Below are 18,847 nucleotides of genomic sequence, written 5' to 3' on the forward strand. Positions count from 1 at the left end.
TAAGAAACCAGTGATTTAGAGCAGCTATTCCCAGTATTGGTTCCTAGATGTTGCTGCACTACAACTCACAGTGGCCCCAGCCAGCACAGAGGAATGATGGGAAATGTAGTCTAACAGCACCTGGGGATTCAAGGTTGGGAAAGGCTGGTCTAGAGGACCTTTCGATTCTATCTTCAATGGTGTTGGCACAACAATGTCTTCTTACCTGCAAGAATGCTGGCAATCAGATCGTCCCTTTGCACTACAGGGTTGAGAGAAGGCGAGAGAGAAAGAAATGAGAAACAGGAATTAAAACAATGAAAGGGGCATGAGGGTATCCTTTTAGAAGTTTGTTCTTAAAACACGGGTCCAGGAAAGTATGGGGAGGTAGTGGGGCACATTACCAGAAAATGTACCCACTGCAAGGACAGCAATTGTGGCGGCAGTAACCCCAACCGCATAAACCCCAATTGTGTTTTCCTAGAACTTATTTATTGTTAGAAGGCTGCTACTGGCAGTTCTTGGGAGCAGACAGATCAATAATATTAATATTAGTAAGAGTTTAATAATGAATATGCCGTTTACTTGCCAAAACGCCTTCTAAATGCTTTACAAGTATAAAATAGATTACAAAAAGTATAGCCACACGTGATTCGTTGTATTGAGTTAATTGGCACCATGAAGAAAGCAATGGGAAGATAAGCATTATAAAGACCGTAAAAGTAAATAAATACAGAATAAATCACTTCCATCAAAACACTGAAGAGAAGCATCCACAATTAAATTGTACAACAACCCACCCACCCTTAAAACAGTCAAAAGTGCAGGTTTAACTCAGGAGATCAAGAGAATGCTTTTCTAAGCAGGTGTGCCTTCAAGAGCCAGCGGCATGCCAATACTGATGGGACCTATTACGGCAGGGAGAGCATTTCGTGACACTGGTGCCACCCGTGGAAAAGCCCATCCCTGCATTATGACAAACTGGTAATCACCAGGCCACAGCAACACAGGGGATCTTCCCAGTATAGTTCAGGGGAATGTGTCTCCATTGTTTGTGGGGGGGGGAGGAAGCGGGGGGGGGGGGAGAGAGAAAGAATACGCCCTGTTGCTGTAAGGCTATAGGCAAAATAAAAAGAGGTAAGCAAAAAAAACTAAAGAAAACCCCAGCCATTCTCAAGTAGTGGAAGGAAAACCTGAAAAAATAGAGGCGGAAATATAGCTCAGTTGGTGGAGCATGAGATTTCAGAGTTGTGGGCTCAAGCCCCACACTAGGCAAAAAATAAAATAAAAATGCCTGCATGTAAACTTGTCTGTACACTAGACTAGCATATCCGAGTTCAAGGACATATTCAAGGCAAAAAGAGGGAGCACAGCAGGGCTGTTGAGGGGCGAGGCCTAGGGAGAGTTTTGCAGGACATACAGAGGCCTAAAGGTAAAGGTAAAGGGACCCCTGACCATTAGGTCCAGTCGTGGCCGACTCTGGGGTTGAGGCGCTCATCTCACTTTACTGGCCGAGGGAGCCAGCGAACAGCTTCCGGGTCATGTAGCCAGCATGACTAAGCCGCTTCTGCCGAACCAGAGCAGCACACGGAAACGCCATTTACCTTCTCGCCAGAGCAGTACCTATTTATCTACTTGCACTTTGACCTGCTTTCAAACTGCTAGGTTGGCAGGAGCAGGGACCGAGCAACGGGAGCTCACCCCGTAGCGTGGTTTCGAACCGTCGACCTTCTCATCGGCAAGTCCTAGGCTCTGTGGTTTAACCCACAGTGCCACCCGCGTCCACATAGAGGCCTGGAAGGCTGCAATTGGCCCCCGGGGCCTGACACGCCCTGAGCTTGCTTTAGATCTTACCTTGACTGGGAACTACGCTGGGGCTCCGGGTAGGAGGGAGCAGGGGAGGTGGGGGCTTGTGTGCCTCTTCAGTGGGGCCAGCGGTCACGCCAGAGGAACTTCTTGACACCGATGTCCGTGGCTTCTCTGCATTCTCCTGCTGGCGAGGAGAAGGAGCACAGTGACAAATTCAGAAGTACAGGGTCCCTTCAGAACAGTCACACCCTCACGCTTCTAAGATTGTACAATAATATTGCAATTGCACAACTGTAATATGAAGGGGCTACATTGCAGTTATTGGTGCCATGTGTTGCCTTTCAGCTAGATCTGTTATTTTCTGTGCATGTACAGCCATACCTCGGGTTGAATGCGCTTTGGGTTGAGCGCGTTCGAGTTGCGCTCTGTGGCAACCCGGAAGTAACGGAGCGCGTTACTTCCGGATTTTGCTGCTTGCGCATGCGCACTCAAAATGATGTCACGCGCATGCGCAGAAGGGGCGAAAAGCGGCGTGCGTGTGCGCAGACATGCTGTCGCTAGTTACGTTTGCTTCTAGATACGAACGGGGCTCCAGAACGGATCCCGTTCGTATCCAGAGGTACCACTGTACATGATTTGGAGTGCTCCAATATCTTCTCTCAGAGGGACTTGCGTTTGGCCTGAAGCTTCGTTGTACGTAACAGAACTTGCACACCGTTCTCTTGAAAATGAAGCGACCCTAAATGCTTAGCTTTGGAGCATGCAGTGGCTAAAAAGATCCCCTTTCATGCTGATTGGGCGGCTGTAGGATGCTGGAGACAGAGACCCTGCTGCAGAAATAGTAAGGAGTCCTTGACCTTGGACCATTACATCACTGGCAAGGAGGGGGTTGCCTGCACTTCCACAGGTTTCATCCCTTGTCACGCCTTCTTAGCAGCAGGTGAATCTGTCTCCCAGTTTCACACAGGGTTCTTTCATAAATCCATTTTCTGTCTTAACCTGCAACTTTTTAAAATCCTCATTCTTCATTCAACTTTTAAACCCACCCTTCACCACAAGATGCCAGGGTGGGTTAAAGCCATTTTTAAAAAAAATTAAAATGAGTTCAAAAGAAACACTATTATTTCCTCTGAAAAATAAATATGTATTTTTTAAAAATACACTCGTTAACATGCCAGGCTGTATCCAAGTCAGTTTTATTCTGAGGAGACTCACTGACATTAATGAACCCAAGCTAGCAGTGTCCATTAATTTCAATGGGTCTACTTTGAGTAGGACCAACATTGCATACCTTTTTATTACACATTATGCCCTTCTAATACATTAAAAAAAAAAAAAAAAAAGTAGAGGATTCTATGGCAGAATTCAGAGAACTATGAAACCTGGGAGGTAACTGCGATCCAACCCACATGGGGAGGTGCAGATCAGGTCCGACGAAAATGAAACCCTTCCAGCCCCACATCCGCTTCCCTCCCTCTGTGTGCCATGGCTGCCCTCACCTCACTCTCTCCTATCAAAGCCACAAGCTGCTTGGCTCGCTGGTCCATTAAGCTGACGTGTTTAATGGGGTTGATCAGAGCCTCTGCATAATCTGAGGGAAAAAGAAGATCCATTAGTTTTAACACATGAGGAAGCCTGTGTGTGCATGCTTGCACCAACTGAAGTAGACCCAATGAAATTAATGGACCTTAGTTCATCACAGTGAGATACAAAAAAATCAGAATATGCACATCCCAGTCTCCAAAGCTGGATTTAAGACACAGATTCCTTAAGACATACTAGCCCTGCTAAAAATATTTTCATTTACACAAGCCTATCCAGACATGTAGAATGTTCACATGTGTTTTAAATCTTGTTTTCAGCTTATCGTTGATTTTAATTATTTTTTTCTGCACTTGCTTCAGCAGCACATATACTGATTTTAATTATTATTTTTTCAATCATTTTAGATAGCCGACTTAAACATTTTTTTAAACTGCTAATTTTATTATTGGTTATTCTCATTTGTAAGCCACTTTTAAGGTTTTATTACAATCCAGAGGTATATAAATCTTTTGAAATAAACAGTCCTACTCAGAGTAGACGTACTCAGAGTTAGCAAGTTAATGCACATGGCCAACTAGGTCCTTTAATTTCAGCAGGGCTACTGAGAGCACAACTGTGTTCAATATAAGGAATTTAATAAATGGATAAACGTAATAGAACACAACCCAAAATTGGGTAAGAACCCTCGCCCCCCCAAAAAAAAACCTTATGTAAAGTGCTACTAAAATGTATCCAAGAATAAAACCACAACTATAATCTCACAAAAAATGTGAAACATATAACAAAGAGGTGGATAAAATTACACGAAAATATAGCAGGCTGATACAGCATCCTAGCAGCAGTCTGATGTGACTAAGAATGAACAGATCTATACTGGAGACAAAACGTGTTTCAAACCCCAAGGGGCCTTCCTCAATAGTCAAGGTGAGCAGGGCTCAAAAGACATGATCAGGCACAAGCCGAAAGGTACCACCTTTTCACATCAGGCCATATATCTTCGTATTCTCCTGTTCTGCACAGTAGCCTTCTAGATACGATAGGTCAAGCTAATCTTATCATCGATACAGATCAGCCCAAGTGGCTAACTTTCAGCGACAAATCATGTGTCCCCATCTGCACTGTACAAAGCGATATCATATCACTTTAAACAAGCATGGCTTCCCCCCTCAAAGAATCCTGGGAAATGTAGTTTCCTTGGTTTGGCACGGAGAGTTGCTAAGAGAACCTGTTCCCCTCACAGAGCTACTACAATTCCCCAGAGTTCCCTGGGAAGAGGGATTGATCGTGAAACGCCTCCCACCGCAAGCATTCAATTACTTTGGTGATCGTCTGGGATGTAGTCGTAGGCTTCAGTGTAGACCAGCAAGGCCGGGAGGCAGAGGGGCTGGTTGCTTTCGCTGCGCAGGCAAATGTAGTGGTAGCCTGTGGGACAAAGGGAAGGGAAAACACAGAAAAAAACCAGTAAGAATGGAGAGGTAGATATTCAGGGTCAGCAAGCACAGGTGTGAGGAAAGGCCAATACTTGGAAATGGAGAGGGAACGGTCATTAGGGGAAAGGAACAGAGCTTATTGGTAAAGCATTGTTCTGCAGGCAGAAGGCGCCAGATTCTGACATCAGGATTCCAGATGTTGCTCGACTCCAATGCCACATCCACACCATGTAATTAAAACTGAGATTTTAGTGTCACCAGCCCAGTCCGGTGAAATAATCTGCCCTAGGACTTGCCGATCAGAAGGTCGGCGGTTCGAATCCCTGTGGCGGGGCGAGCTCCCGTTGCTCGGTCCCTGCTCCTGCCAACCTAGCAGTTCGAAAGCACCTCAAAGTGCAAGTAGATAAATAGGTACCACTCCGGCGGGAAGGTAAACGGTGTTTGCGTGCGCTGCTCTGGTTCGCCAGAAGCGGCTTAGTCATGCTGGCCACATGACCCGGAAGCTGTACGCCGGCTCCCTTGGCCAGTAAAGTGAGATGAGCGCCGCAACCCCAGAGTCGGCCATGACTGGACCTAATGGTCAGGGGTCCCTTTACCTTTTAGAGATTCAGCAGGTTCTTCCTGCGCCCCCTTTTAAACACCTGCTGAAAACCTTTGTGTTTTGCCAAGCCTATGCAGGCACTATGCATCCTTCCTCAATGGTTAATTGATGTCTGTTTTTAAGTTTTTATATGGTTTTTCTTGTACAGTTTCATGTTTTATTGCAGTAAATTGCTTTGACTTCTTTTTTTAGACATGGGGGTATACACATTTTTAAAAATAAATAAATTAATAAATGTAAATAAGCAAAATACTATAATACCACTTTATGCAGTCATGGCTTCCCCCAAGGTGTCCTGGAAACTGTAGCCCATTAAGGCTTCTGAGCAGGGTATGCCAGTTCCAGGGGGCTGAGCTGTTTTGTCCCCCCCTACATATCTGGGGTAGGTTCTGCTCCTCCTATGCTCAAAAAGCATGGAGGCAAAGCAGCTCTAGTGACTGGGTTCTTCCCCTCCTGCCACAACATTGGCCTCCCCACTTGCCCTCACAAAATGGCGCCTCTGGTGCTGAGAGCTGTTAGGAGATCCCTATTCAACTCACACAGCTACAATTCTCAGAGTTCCCTGGGAAGAGTGGCTGTCAAACCACTCTGGGAGCTGTAGCTTTATGAGGGGAACTCGGGTCTCTTAGCAATTCTTTAGCACCCCTAACGGACTACAGCTCCCAGAATTCTTTGGGAGAAGCCATGACACTAAAAACTGGCACCGTATTTTTCGCCCCATAGGACGCACCGGCCCATAGGACGCACCTAGTTTTTGGGGGGGGAAATAAAGGGGGGGGATTATTTTTTCCCCAGGTGTGGGGCTGGGGTGGGGGAAGCCCGAGCTTCCCCCGACCCCAGCCCCCAGAACAGGCTGCTATCCCACGTAGAGCTAGCGGAGGACTGCGTGCAGCCCGAAGCTTGGGGCGTGCTGAGCTCAGCGCACCCCAAGCTTCTGGGTGCAGACAAGCTCTCCGCTAGCCGTAGGAGAGCTGCGTCTCCCACGGCTTGCGGATAGCTTCCTGAAGCCTGGAGAGGGAGAGGGGTTGGTGCGCACCGACCCCCTCGCTCTCCAGGCTTCAGCAAAAGCCTGCATTTGCCCCATAGAACGCACACACATTTCCCCTTCATTTTTGGAGGGGGAAAAGTGCGTCCTAGAGGGCGAAAAATACGGTATATGAAGCTTTAAATGTTTGGTGCAGATGTGCCCTAACTTCCAAGAGCCTCTGCCAAGGACAGCCGCTCAGCTAGCGATGGGGGTTGTAGCACAACAACATCTCACAGGGTCAAAGGTCCCTCATCCCTGACTTCAACAATCTCAAGCATTGTGGGAAGACTTTGGAGTATCAAGCACCTTCACAGCTTCACGCACTAGCCAATCATCCCAGTGCCTTTTCAGTCAATTGGTGTATTTTTGGAAGAAGGGCTGCAGTTCATTGGTAGAGCAGATGCTTTGCATACAGGAGGTATCGGGTTTGATTCAGTTAAAAATGATCCAGTAGCAGATTGTGGCAAGAGCTCCCTCTCTGCCCCAGACCCTGGAGAGCAGCTGCCAGCCAGAGTGGACAATGCTAAGCTAAGCAGACAAATAAGCTGAGCTGATATAAAGCTACCTTCCTGTGTTTATGGTCCTTGTCTGGCAAATTACAGTGGTACCTCAGGTTACATACGCTTCAGGTTACAGACTCTGCTAACCAAGAAATAGTGCTTCAGGTTAAGAACTTTGCTTCAGGTTGAGAACAGAAATCGTGCTCCGGCGGCGCGGCAGCAGCAGGAGGCCCCATTAGTTAAAGTGGTGCTTCAGGTTAAGAACAGTTTCAGGTTAAGTACGGACCTCCAGAAAGAACTAATTACTTAACCCGAGGTACCACTGTATACTGTACACGCATTTTGTGTGTGTGTGTGTGTGTGTACACATAGAGGTACAAAAAGGAAAATGATTTAGTAAACAGTGAGGCCAGAAGGCCATTAAATGCAAAGCAGCGGGTTTCTGACATTTCTGCGCAAAGCACAAATGTATACAAGATAAGGACCACATTTCCGGTGATAAATCAGCCCAGCTAATCTAGAAATCTAGACGGCTGCCCTTATTTTGCACGCATTTGGCTCTCCACAGAAACATTGCATATCCACTCTTTACACTTCACGGCCTTTTGGCTCTGCTGTTTAAAATGCACGTGCATATATGTAATTAATAAAATCTGCTCCCTAAAGATAAACACTTCTACTTTCTGATAAAGCAGGCAATAGGCTGGGCATAGATAACCTTTGGCCTGTCAAGGGCTGCAATCCCTTGGAGGTGACCCCTAAGGCGCTGCATGCTGGCTGCGGGTGGGGCAGCGCCTGAGCAAAAAGGCTGCTGTGGGGAGAGACACATAAGCTTACTGAGGGCCACGGGACTGTTCAGGATAACCCCCGATGCTCTAATGCACAAAAGATGGTGCCAGAATAAGTATTTTACAGCGCTGTCATGTCTAACCTCAGAAATAAGCCCCGCTGAGTTGAACGGTAGTATCTCAGTAAACGGGTATGGGGAATGGAAGGGCAAGGGGAAGGGGAAGGGGAAGGGGAAGGGGGGGTCACCTGAACGGATGGCAGAGACGGGCAGTATCCGATGCCCCACAAATTTGCCCCCCTCTTCAAAGACAGCTATACGCAGCGAGGCTAATGTAGGAAGCACCACCTGAGGGGACAGACAAGACAGGTGTATTATTAGGGGAAAGGCAGAAACACAAAGACACGACACCTTCCAGTGTGATTTTTAGAACTGGAATTTGAAAGGTCCTATAGGTCACCTAGTACAACCCACTGGCTGATGGGAGGAAATTCAGAACACTGCCCAAACCTCCACTTGGAGGGCTCCACGTGTAGCATGCCAAAAGCCAAAAAAGTTGGAACAGTCCCACTTGCTTAACTTACGGAATCTCCATCTACATTTCGTAAGACCCCCTCCACACTACAAGCATGCAGCTGTTTCATACTATTTTCAAAAGAAAGCTGGAAGTTGTAGTTTGACAGCCCCCACCCAGAGTGGCTGGGGAAACTCAGCCAGTTGGGCGGGGTATAAATAAATTATTATTATTATTATTATTATTATTATTATTGACAGGGGTACGAAAAACTGTTAAGACAGGTCTAGCTCTCCCTTAAAGGACTACAATTCCCAAGGTTGTTTGGGTAAGGGAGGTAGCAAATATTAAGCCACTTGATGGCATTGATCTGTCCCTACACAGGCAAGTACAATTAAGAAACTGCGCTCTGCATAAGCTCAGAAGCGTTCTTATTTTAGGGAGCTCAGATACCAAATTCAAATTAGATTTAAACATAAGACATTATTATGGCTTCTTCAAGAGCTGAGTCCTTGTGCTAGAACTGCATTCACCAATACCTTGTGGAACAAAAAAGGTTCCTCATCCCACACTGGGTTGAAAGAATTCCCCTGCGATGTCCGCGTCCGGAATTTGCGCTTGGTGTCCACCGGCAGCCCAAACATGTCCACCTCGACGTAGATGCCCACCCGCTTATCCGAAAGAAATTGTCCTGAGATTATCTGGGAGTGGGATGGGGGAGAGAGAGAGAGAGAGAGAGAGAGAGAGAGAGAGAGAGAGAGAGAGAGAGATGGAACCAAATGTTTACTGTTTATAAAGTGAGAAGTGTTAACTCTTCTCTATATTTTTCGTTGGGAGGACAGCATTGTTCAAATCCTTGTTTTAAATCAGTGTGGGGAACCTGCCTCTAGCAATTGCCCAATCAGGTGCAAGCAGGGCATGGAAGAAAGAGCTCCCCCTCTTTGTTTAAATCTCCCAGTAATACATTAAGCTGGCAACTCGTCATAGCAACAACCCAGGGGTGAGGAACCTGTGGCCCTTCAGAAACTACTGAAAAACAGCTCCCATCACCGCTGACCACTATGCTGCGGGGAGCTGGAGTCTAGCAACATCTAGAGAGCCACAAGTTCATCATCCCTGCAACAGCCCTGCAAACCACCACCCTTCGAACCTTCACTTTGACGGTATTAGCCACGATGCCATCAATGATATCTTCGGTGAAGGGGTCAAAGAGCTTGTCCTGGCGCCGCATGAACTCTGGCTTGAGTAGGTATCCGCTCCGGCGATTGTACTCAAAGGTGCCCAGATTCAGCTGCATTGGCAAGTCTGGGCAAACAGAGATTCAAGCACAAGTGTCGATACATCATACAAGCGAGAACAACCAATATTCTATCCTTCCTCCTCCCCCGCCTCTTGAAACCTCCATCTCTGAACAGCACAGAGACTCTGCAGCAGGGATATGGGGAAGCTGTAACCCTCCAGATGTTGTTGGCCTACATCTCCCATCATCCTTCACCACTGGCCATGCTGGCTGGGGCAAATGGGAGTTGGAGTTCAGCAACGTATGGAGGACCACAGGCTCCCCAGTACTGCCTTATACATACGTGAAAGTGAACTGTGTGTGGTTAGATCCCTCCCTCTTTAATTTGGTAGGAAAATAAGTCAAGAGAGTTGCCATGGGTCTTTCCTGCTTCTGGCCAGCTTAAACCAAAACACAGACCACCAGCCATGTTTGGCAACCCACCAGAGGCTTCTTTTTCCCCCCTTTCTGCCTGGGACTGACAAAAAAAAAATGCAACCCAGAGGATGGGAGGGCTGTTTCATTCTTTCATATGAAAGCCATGCAGTCTCAGCGCTGTGGGCCCAAAAACGTGGAGTTTCCTCTGGGCTGAGCTTAGACATGCACCCTCCTTGCGGAGTATCAGACACACGACAAGGACTTTCTTATTCCAGAAGTCATTTAGTTTGGTTTTACTGTCACATTCTCTGAATGGTTTATTTTTCACGTACCCTGCTTATAAATGCTAATGATTAAGCAGTATATAAATGCCGTAGATAAAATAAAACACATGTGAAATAAGTTTCTAGCCCTCATTATTAGCAAGTAGAGGGAATAAAAGAGGATGGCACTTACCAAGTGACTGGAAATTGAGTGCCACCATCTGGCAGCCGGCATTCCAGAAGACCTGAGGCATGTAGTTGGAGGAATCCACTCGGGTCCCTTTGGGGTATATCCGGCTCAGCTGCTGCTTGTTGTATCTGGACAAGGGTGCTTGTCAAGGCAACAGCCAACAAGGGCACCTCAACTCTACCGCGGCCATCAATGATCATGGATCAGCTGGGAGCACTGAAGGTGCCCTTGAAGGCATTCCGTTTTCTCAGGCTCTCTGTCCCTCTTTCTAACATTAGTCATCAATTACTTACACACACACACAAACACACATATCAAGACGTAACCAAAGGGTGGGAAACCTTGTCAGCTCAAGGGCCGCATTCTCTTCTGGGCCATGTTCCAGGGGCCACATGCCAGTGGTGGGCAGGGATGAAGGCAAAAGTGGACGGAGCAATTGATACAAATTTTACCTTTGCACGATAGGCTAGTGTCTACACATGCTGCTGGAGAAATCCTGGAGGATTGGAGCCTATCGTACAAAATGCAAGAATCCTATACATTGCTCCACCCACTTCTGCATCTGGCTCCACCCACCATTGGTATGTCACACACACACACACACACACACACACACTCTTGCCCACAAGGTCCTCCAAACTGAAACCGGATTCCTCACTCTTGGCCTAAGAGAGACCAATGGTCCAATCCAATAAAACTGATGTCATCCCTTTGTTCGTGGAGAGGCTTAGACTACCTGATTTTACCACTGAGCATTTGCAGTTACTCCCCCAACTCCTACTGATGCCTGGGTCTACAGAATGAGCCCCACATACATAACCTTCTATCTTGGATTTTCTTTCCCAGAGTTCCCAGAAACAGGAAATGCAGGAGCCAATGCCACCTGGTGCCCATTGGGACTAGTAGGGCAGAAGGCAGGGATCCCAACAGAAGGTGGTGCCAGAGCCAATGATGGGCAGAGCCACTCCTGGACTGCTTGTAAGAAAGAAGGCAGAATGAGCTTGGTGGACCCATTTGCCTTAACAGATCAGTCTCTACTAACAGAAGTGGTTCCAAGCACTCAAAACAGTCGTACCATTCACTGTTGTAGCAACAAAGGTGCTGCCACAGGGATTCATCTAGGGCCTCATCTACACTAGACATTTAAAGCAGTACCATACCCCTTTCAACGGTCATCGCTTCCCCCAAAGGATTCTGGGAACTGTGGTTTGGTGCTTACAGGAGACCCCTATTTTCCTCACAGAGCTAAGGAGTTCTCTGGGAAGAGGGGCTGACTTGCTAAACCACTCTGGGAACAAAAGCTCTGTGAGGGGGAATAGCGTGTGTGTGTCTCCTAGAGAGACTCAGCACCCTTCTCGAACTACTGTTCCCATGATTCCAAGGGGGAAGCCATGACTGGTTGAAGCGGTAGGATAACTGCTTCAAAGGTACAGCACAGATGAGGCCTACCTAGGGGCTGCTCAGCAGTGAGGCCAACTCTGCTTCAACCCACCCTACATCACCAGGCAGGATACTCAACGAACTCCATGGGGCTGTTGGTCAGCTGCTCCAAACCTTTGGTCTCCACGAAGGAAGACATCTCGTAAGATTTGTTGCGTTCTTGGGAAGAGAGAAGTAAAAAAGGCACCGTGTTAATGCTCCACATTACGCAGACAGCCTTGCGTACACACCTCTCCCAGTCTGCCTACTGCTGCTTCTTCCCTATCAGGGGAGTATTTACACACTGGGGTGAATGTCAATAGGGAGAGGGTCATAGCTCAGTGGTAGAGAGCACGCACTTCGAATGCAGGTGGTCCCAGGTTCAAGTCCCTGGCATCTCCAGTTCTAAAGGAATCAGAAAAAGAACCTTTTCTGTCAGAGACCCTTGAAAGCTGATGTCAGAATACCTTGTCCAAATATAGGCTGCATGTGCACCATTTAAAGCCCTGGATGTGACTGGAATCCAAGGCCACATCCACACTACACATTTAAAACAGTATCTTACCACTTTAAACAGCAATGGCTCCCCTGCCCAAAGAATCCTGGGAATTGCAGTTTGTTAAGGAAGCTTAGAGTTGATAGGAGACGTTTTATTCCCCTCACAGTTACAATTCCCAGAATTCTCTGCGACAAGAGGTTGACTGTTAAACCACTCTAGGATAATGGAGGTAGAACATAGCCATGTTGGCTGGTAGCCACTGCTAGCATGAGCCTGTATAAATTTTTCTAATTGTATTCTGAAGCCACCCGTGTGGGTGTCCCTCACCATGCCCACGTTCACGCCATACATTTAAAGCAGTGTGATGCCACTTTGAACAGTCATGGCTTTCCCCAAAAGAATTCTGGGAGCTGTAGTTTGTTAAGGGTGCTGTTAGGAGACCCCTGTTCCCCTCACAGAGCTAGAATTTCCAGTGTGTTTTAACAATCAATCCCTCTTCACAGGGATCTCCGGGAATTGTCGCTTTGTGAGGGGGATAAGAGTCGCCTCACAATTCTCAGCACCCTTCACAAACTAAAGCTCCCAGAATCCTTTTGGGGAAGCCATGACTGTTTAAAGTGGTATCACACAACTTTAAATGTATGCTGTGAATGTGGCCTACATCTGGATGGGGAGTCTGACAATGCATGGAGGGCCACAGATTGCCTGCTCCTAAACTTACACCCAACACCTTACTGCCAGCGTCCATCCCCCTCCCCGCTCTCACTCACTCCTGGCCACCTCGAAGCATTTGAACTTGACAGGTTCGATGTAGTTCACCAGTGTAGACATCTCTTCTGTGGCATTGACCTCACTGCTTGCGGTGCCCTGTCACAAAGGGGAGAGGGGAGGACAAGGGGAGATGGAAACAGTTTAGAAAAAAAAGTTTAAGGTCACTTCCGCACCATATGTTTAAAGCACTCTTTAAACGTGTGTGTCTGCACACACACACACAAATATATACAAACATTTGTGTATGCATGCAGCTTAATGCATGAAGTGATGCCATAATGTCATATTCCTGTTACTACAATTTATGGGGAGAAATGATGGCCAAATGTGATGAAGCATTTAAGGTTTTTTGGCATTGGCCCACCTGCCATTTGTAACATCAAATTCTATTATCATTATTATTACATTTCAATCCCACCTTTCCTCTGAGGAGTTTAAGGTGGCGTGCACCACTCTCCCCTTCACCCTTTTCTCCTCACAACAACCCTATGAGGTAAATTAGGCCTAGAGTTCCTGACAGACCCTCTAGGCCACCCAGTGATCTTCATGGCCAAGTAGTGATTTGAGTGATGGCCTCCCAGACCCTCCCAGTCTGACACACTCTTAACTGCTATTTGCTCTCCACCCAGAAGTCTGCTTAAAATACAGTGTACACAACACGCAAACCAGTCCCCTTGACACCGCTGATGGGGACCCCTCTGTTGTCAGCCTACAACATCTCCCATCATCATCCTGGACAACACTGGCTGAGGCTGATGGGAGTTGTAGTCCATCAACATCTAGAGGGGCCACGAGTTTCAGATCCCTGCTTTGCATGCACCTCATCTGTCGTGGGCTTTTTGGGGTCCGGCTGCTCTTCCTCCTCTTCGCTCTCAGCTTCACGGTCTGGACATGGAAGGAAGGAAAGGGGTTAGAAGCTCAAGGCCAAAATGTAGTTAAGGTGGGGGGAGATGATTCCTGAACCCTGAAGGGCAATGAATAGAGGGCACATTTACAGTATACTACAAACTTAGAAATAATAATGGATTAATGTAGTCCCACTCCCCACAGAATGGGTGTGTGAGAGAGAGAGACATCACTGATGCAAGATTGTTTTCTGACCTACTGCTCCTTCCTTCTTCAGAAGCAAAAGTAGCTAGCTTGCTCCAATGTGAAGTCTTGCTCAAACTTTTAACAGCCCCAAGTGGGCTATGAGCTGCTGAATCAGAGGATCACAAAATATGGTATCCTTTTATTGACTTTGTTAAGACAAACATATTGACTTATGGAACCTTATGGAGAGACACTTGCAGCAGACTGCCTTTCATGAAGTGTCTAAAACTGCAACCATGAGCTGCTGTTTTACTTTTCTTTCTATACAACTTCTAAACCCTGTTTTCCTTGCATGGGTATGTTTTGTTACTTGAAATTAAAAATCAATTAAATAAACAAACAAAAAACAGCAGCAACAGTGAATACCAATCACATTCCCTGCATTGACTTCTGTTCCAGACACGGCAAGAATAAGCGAACACTAGCCTGCCATTTCCCTTACTGACTTTTTTCTTTAAATTTTTAATACTTTATTGCTCAAACCAAACCATTAAAATCATTAAAATAAGGGATTCTAATAAGTAAGATTCAACAAAATAAAGATTTCTGTATTCAAACAGTGTTACAGCAAACTGAAAGCAGCATAACGTTGAACATTATCATTAAACTTGTTATTCCAAAGCATTGCAAAAAGTAGCCCTTTTACCATTAACATGTTAGGCTTTTTATATGTATTCTTTTATAATAAATTAACTTAATCATTCTTACTGTAGACCAAATTTCGTCAAACTATCTACATACAGTCGGAAATGTACCTTCCCTCAATTTTTAGGCTGCAGTTATACTATTTCTCAGTCTCTTCAGAGACAGCATCCTTCAAATAACCAAGTAGAGTGGTACCTCTGGTTACATACTTAATTCGTTCCAGAGGTCCGTGGTTAACCTGAAACTGTTCTTAACCTGAAGCACCACTTTAGCTAATGGGGCCTCCTGCCACCGCCGCGCCGCTGGAGCACGATTTCTATTCTCATCCTGAAGCAAAGTTCTTAACCCGAGGTACTATTTCTGGGTTAGCGGAGTCTACCTGAAGCATATGTAACCTGAAGCGTCTGTAACCCGAGGTACCACTGTAGACATATTTTGGATTCTAAGGATACACGGTATCCTAACATGTCCAGAATACTAATCTGTATGGATTTCCAATTTCCATTTGAATTTTCTGGCAACTCAACTGACAACTCAACTGGTACCTCAGGTACCTCAGACAGCTTCCTGTCTTCCCCGAAGGATACTCACCAATAGACTTGCGGGGTTCAACCAGCTTTGCGATTCTGTCGGAAGACTTCTCCTCACCGTTGGTCATGACTGGTGACAGTATCTCAGCCTGCTCTGCAAAAGGAGAGCCTGTTTTTGGGGGGGAGGTCAGGGGTCAAGGGAGGAAAACAATAAAAAATTGTGAGCAGCAAGAAAACGTAGAGCTCACGCAATAGAAGGGTTAACTGAGAAGGGGGCTGCATATATACCATGTATTTAAAGCCCTCAAAAGCACCCTCAGATCTGTGGTTTACTCATACAGCTACCATTTTCAGCACCTTTAACAAACTACAGTTCCCAGGATTCTTTGGGGTAAAACATGTGGATGGTGTGTATGCAGCCTATTTTCCAAAAGGGAAAAACAAACAGAGAAAGAAATCTTAATTCTTGCACCTTTGAACCAGTGAGACAAGATCAGGTGCGTTCTTCCACCTAACTGGACGAAGACCTGGAAAACCAGAGTTCAAATCCTCCCTCAGCCATTAAGACAGTTCACTGGGTGATGTTGGGCCAATCACTGTCCCTCATCCTAACGTACGTCACAAGGTGAGGATAAAACGGAGATGGGATGAACAGCGTTCCCAACCTTGAGTTCCTGAGAGGAAAGGTGGGCTATACAATGAATTAATAATAGAGTAGACAAAATTCTAGAGTGTAAAGGACCTCAAAGATCAACGCAGGCAATCCTCTTATAGGGTAGCCATTCTGTCTCTGAATTAAAAAGCAACAACAACAACCCTCTAACCAAACTGAACTCACCATCTTCTAAGGTAAATCTGCTCCACTAAACTATTTGTACCAGCCAGAAATCCTTCTCAACATTTACTGTATTTTTCGCCCTATAGGACGCACTTTTCCCCCTCCAAGCCAGTGTGGTGTAGTGGTTAAGAGCGGTAGTCATGTAATCTGGGTAACCGGGTTCGCGTCTCCGCTCCTCCACATGCAGCTGCTGGGTGACCTTGGGCCAGTCACAGTCTCTCAGCCCCACTCACCTCACAGAGTGTTTGTTGTGGGGGAGGAAGGGAAAGGAGAATGTTAGCCGCTTTGAGACTCCTTAAAGGGAGTGAAAGGCGGGATATCAAATCCAAACTCTTCTTCTTCTTCTTCAAAAATGAAGGGGAAATGTGTGTGCATTCTATGGGGCGAATGCAGGCTTTCGCTGAAGCCTGGAGAGCGAGAGGCGTCGGTGCACATCGACCCCTCTCGCTCTCCAGGCTTCAGGAAGCTATCCGCAAGCCTTGTGAGCCCGTGCTTCGGGCAGGTGTCCTCAAGCCTTGCGCGCCCGGCTGGAGGTCCCACCGGGCGCACAAGGCTTGGGGCGGCAGCCTGTTCTGTGGGCTGGGGTCGGGGGAAGCTTAGGCTTAGGCTTCCCCCGCCCCAGCCCCGTGGCTGGGGGGGAAATAAATTTTTTTTTATTCATTTCCCCCCCCAAAAACGAGGTGTGTCCTATGGGCCAGTGCGTCCTATAGGGCAAAAAATATGGTAGTTTAAAATAGCATTGTCATTTCTGAACCCTTTATTTTGGGTCCTACCCTCGAGGTGTGACAGAAAATAAGTTTCCTCCATCTTCTATGAGACAGGCCTTCAAATATGAGAGCAGTACATAGGAAGATCTGGCCTGGACCCCAAATCAAGGGAGGGGGATAAAGCACCAAAGGCATTGAAATCCCAGCTTGGGAGGAAGGTGGGATATAAAGACATTAAATAATGATGATTAAAGACCTCTCCCCTCTCTTTGGAGGGAGCGGCCCTGGCTCTTTCTGACCAATGAGAGCCATAGCCATGCTTGTAAGGTAGGAGGAGAGCTGGCGTCCTGTCTCCCAGGTAGGCATCTTAAGCTACCCTTCTGCATTTGAATAAAACTGGTGGGAGATATGCGACTCTTTGCTCGGGGGAAATGGCGTGGAAAAGAGTCCAGGGCTTTTTCTCTACAGCCCTAATGAGACCGTGCCAAGTATTGTCAACGTACTCATCAATGCCAGGCTAAAAGAGCTGGAGAGCAGCTGTATTAAACATTGATGAATCATATTCTGAGGTTTCCTACGCTGTGCTCTTTCCTGTGCCTGCAGTAGCTATACATGTGTGGGGAGATACGTAGTGTATATCACTGAAAGATTGCATCTCCCTTTACCTGGCTGCAAAGATTCTCGGGTGAGTACCTCCTCTTGCTCCATTTAACATCGGAGGCACAGTTGGTGTCAACGAGAGAGAGAGAGAGAGAGAGAGAGAGAGAGAGAGAGAGAGAGAGTCTTTTCTGTGGCTGCTCCCAGACTGAGGAACTCCCTCCTAGGGGAAGTTCGATTGCCTCCCTCTTTGTTGCCCTTCCGCCAGAAGGCTAAGACCTTCCTGTTCAGACAGACCTTTGGAAACTAAGGTGCAGACAAAGCTGGCCGGTGGGACGCTGTCGGGGCAAACTGTGCTTGAATGGCTGGCTCTACATGAGTTTTATTGTGTTTTAACTTTTGATTTCAAATCGTTTGTTTTTATTACTTCATATTTCATAACGATGTGTGTGTTTTTTAAAAAAAATGTTCTAAGCCCCCTTAATTCCCAACTCAGGAGAAAGGCAGGATGCAAAGACATTGAACAATAACAGCAATTCTGCCGCTTTGATGCAGAAGTTTCCCATGTACCACCTCTAGTTCGATGGAGGAGGGTTCTCAACGATCGCTACTGCTAGTCAAGGCAGACAGTGCTGGGCTAGAGGGAGCGCCGCTCTGACTGTTGACAGCTAAGCTCAGATGTTTCAAGGAGGAAGCAAAAGAGGGGAGTTTGATTTGCACTTACTCTGCCCCTGCTTCTGGGTCTGATGCAAAGGAGGAAGGAAATGTGTGCTGGGCCTCGCATCAGCCTCCAGTATAGTTTACTGGATTTGTAAGAAGGCATAAGAAGTGCCTTTTGAATCAGGCCAAAGGCTCATCTGGTGCAGCATCCTGTTCTCACAGTGGCCAACCAGAAGCCTGTGGGGATCCAGCGAGCAGGATTCAAGCGCAAGAGCACTCTCCCCTGCTGTGGCTTCCACCCGCTGGTATTCAGAAGCATTGCTGTGAAGGCAGAGCAGAGCTTTCATGGCCAGCAGCCATCAATAGCCCTCTCCTCCATGAATTTGCCTGATCCTCTTTGAAAGCCATCCAAGCTGGTGGCCACCACTGACTCCTGCGGAAACAAGTTCCTTAGTTTTAACTCTGCACTGCATTGATAAGTTCTTTAGGGTTGCCATGTGTCCTCTTTTCCCAGGACACATCCTCTTTTTCAGGGGTAAAATTTCTGTCCGGGTGGATTTTCTAAATTTGCCAAAATGTCTCTGGCTATACTTTCTGGATGAGACGTAGCCATAGCTGCATTTTAAATTGCATTTTAACCTGTATTTTAAATTGGGTTTTTTCCCCTTTTCCTCCCCCCTATCTCTTTTCCCCCTATTATGTTTTTACTGTGATTTTATTGGTGTTAGCCAACCTGAGCCTGGCTCTGGCTGGGGAGGGTGGGGTATAAATAAAATTTATCATCATC

The 18,847-nt window shown here is 46.7% G+C and overlaps 1 protein-coding gene and 1 long non-coding RNA gene across 3 annotated transcripts in view; one reads left to right on the forward strand and one right to left on the reverse strand.

Annotated features, from left to right (window-relative positions):
• LOC310667062 overlaps nt 1-18,847 on the forward strand; it is a 150,066-nt gene that overhangs the window by 117,949 nt on the left and 13,270 nt on the right. The gene's annotated exons all lie outside the window — the stretch shown is intronic.
• Nucleotides 1-18,847, reverse strand: part of PLCB3 (phospholipase C beta 3) — a 68,826-nt gene that overhangs the window by 12,286 nt on the left and 37,693 nt on the right. The window contains exons 15-26 of one of the 2 annotated variants that reach the window (XM_083418474.1): nt 15,320-15,427; nt 13,812-13,876; nt 12,991-13,087; nt 11,817-11,901; nt 10,306-10,430; nt 9,343-9,497; nt 8,732-8,893; nt 7,927-8,026; nt 4,651-4,755; nt 3,288-3,379; nt 1,834-1,969; nt 206-241 (exon numbers count right to left, since the gene is read on the reverse strand). In XM_083418474.1, the coding sequence (XP_083274600.1) occupies nt 206-241; nt 1,834-1,969; nt 3,288-3,379; nt 4,651-4,755; nt 7,927-8,026; nt 8,732-8,893; nt 9,343-9,497; nt 10,306-10,430; nt 11,817-11,901; nt 12,991-13,087; nt 13,812-13,876; nt 15,320-15,427 (1,266 nt within the window). Of the gene's footprint in view, nt 1-205; nt 242-1,833; nt 1,973-3,287; nt 3,380-4,650; nt 4,756-7,926; nt 8,027-8,731; nt 8,894-9,342; nt 9,498-10,305; nt 10,431-11,816; nt 11,902-12,990; nt 13,088-13,811; nt 13,877-15,319; nt 15,428-18,847 lie in introns of both variants that reach the window. The other variant, XM_083418473.1, reaches the window with a different exon arrangement.

Source organism: Podarcis tiliguerta, assembly GCF_965153285.1.
Source record: "Podarcis tiliguerta genome assembly, chromosome: 16".
NCBI lineage: Eukaryota > Metazoa > Chordata > Lepidosauria > Squamata > Lacertidae > Podarcis > Podarcis tiliguerta.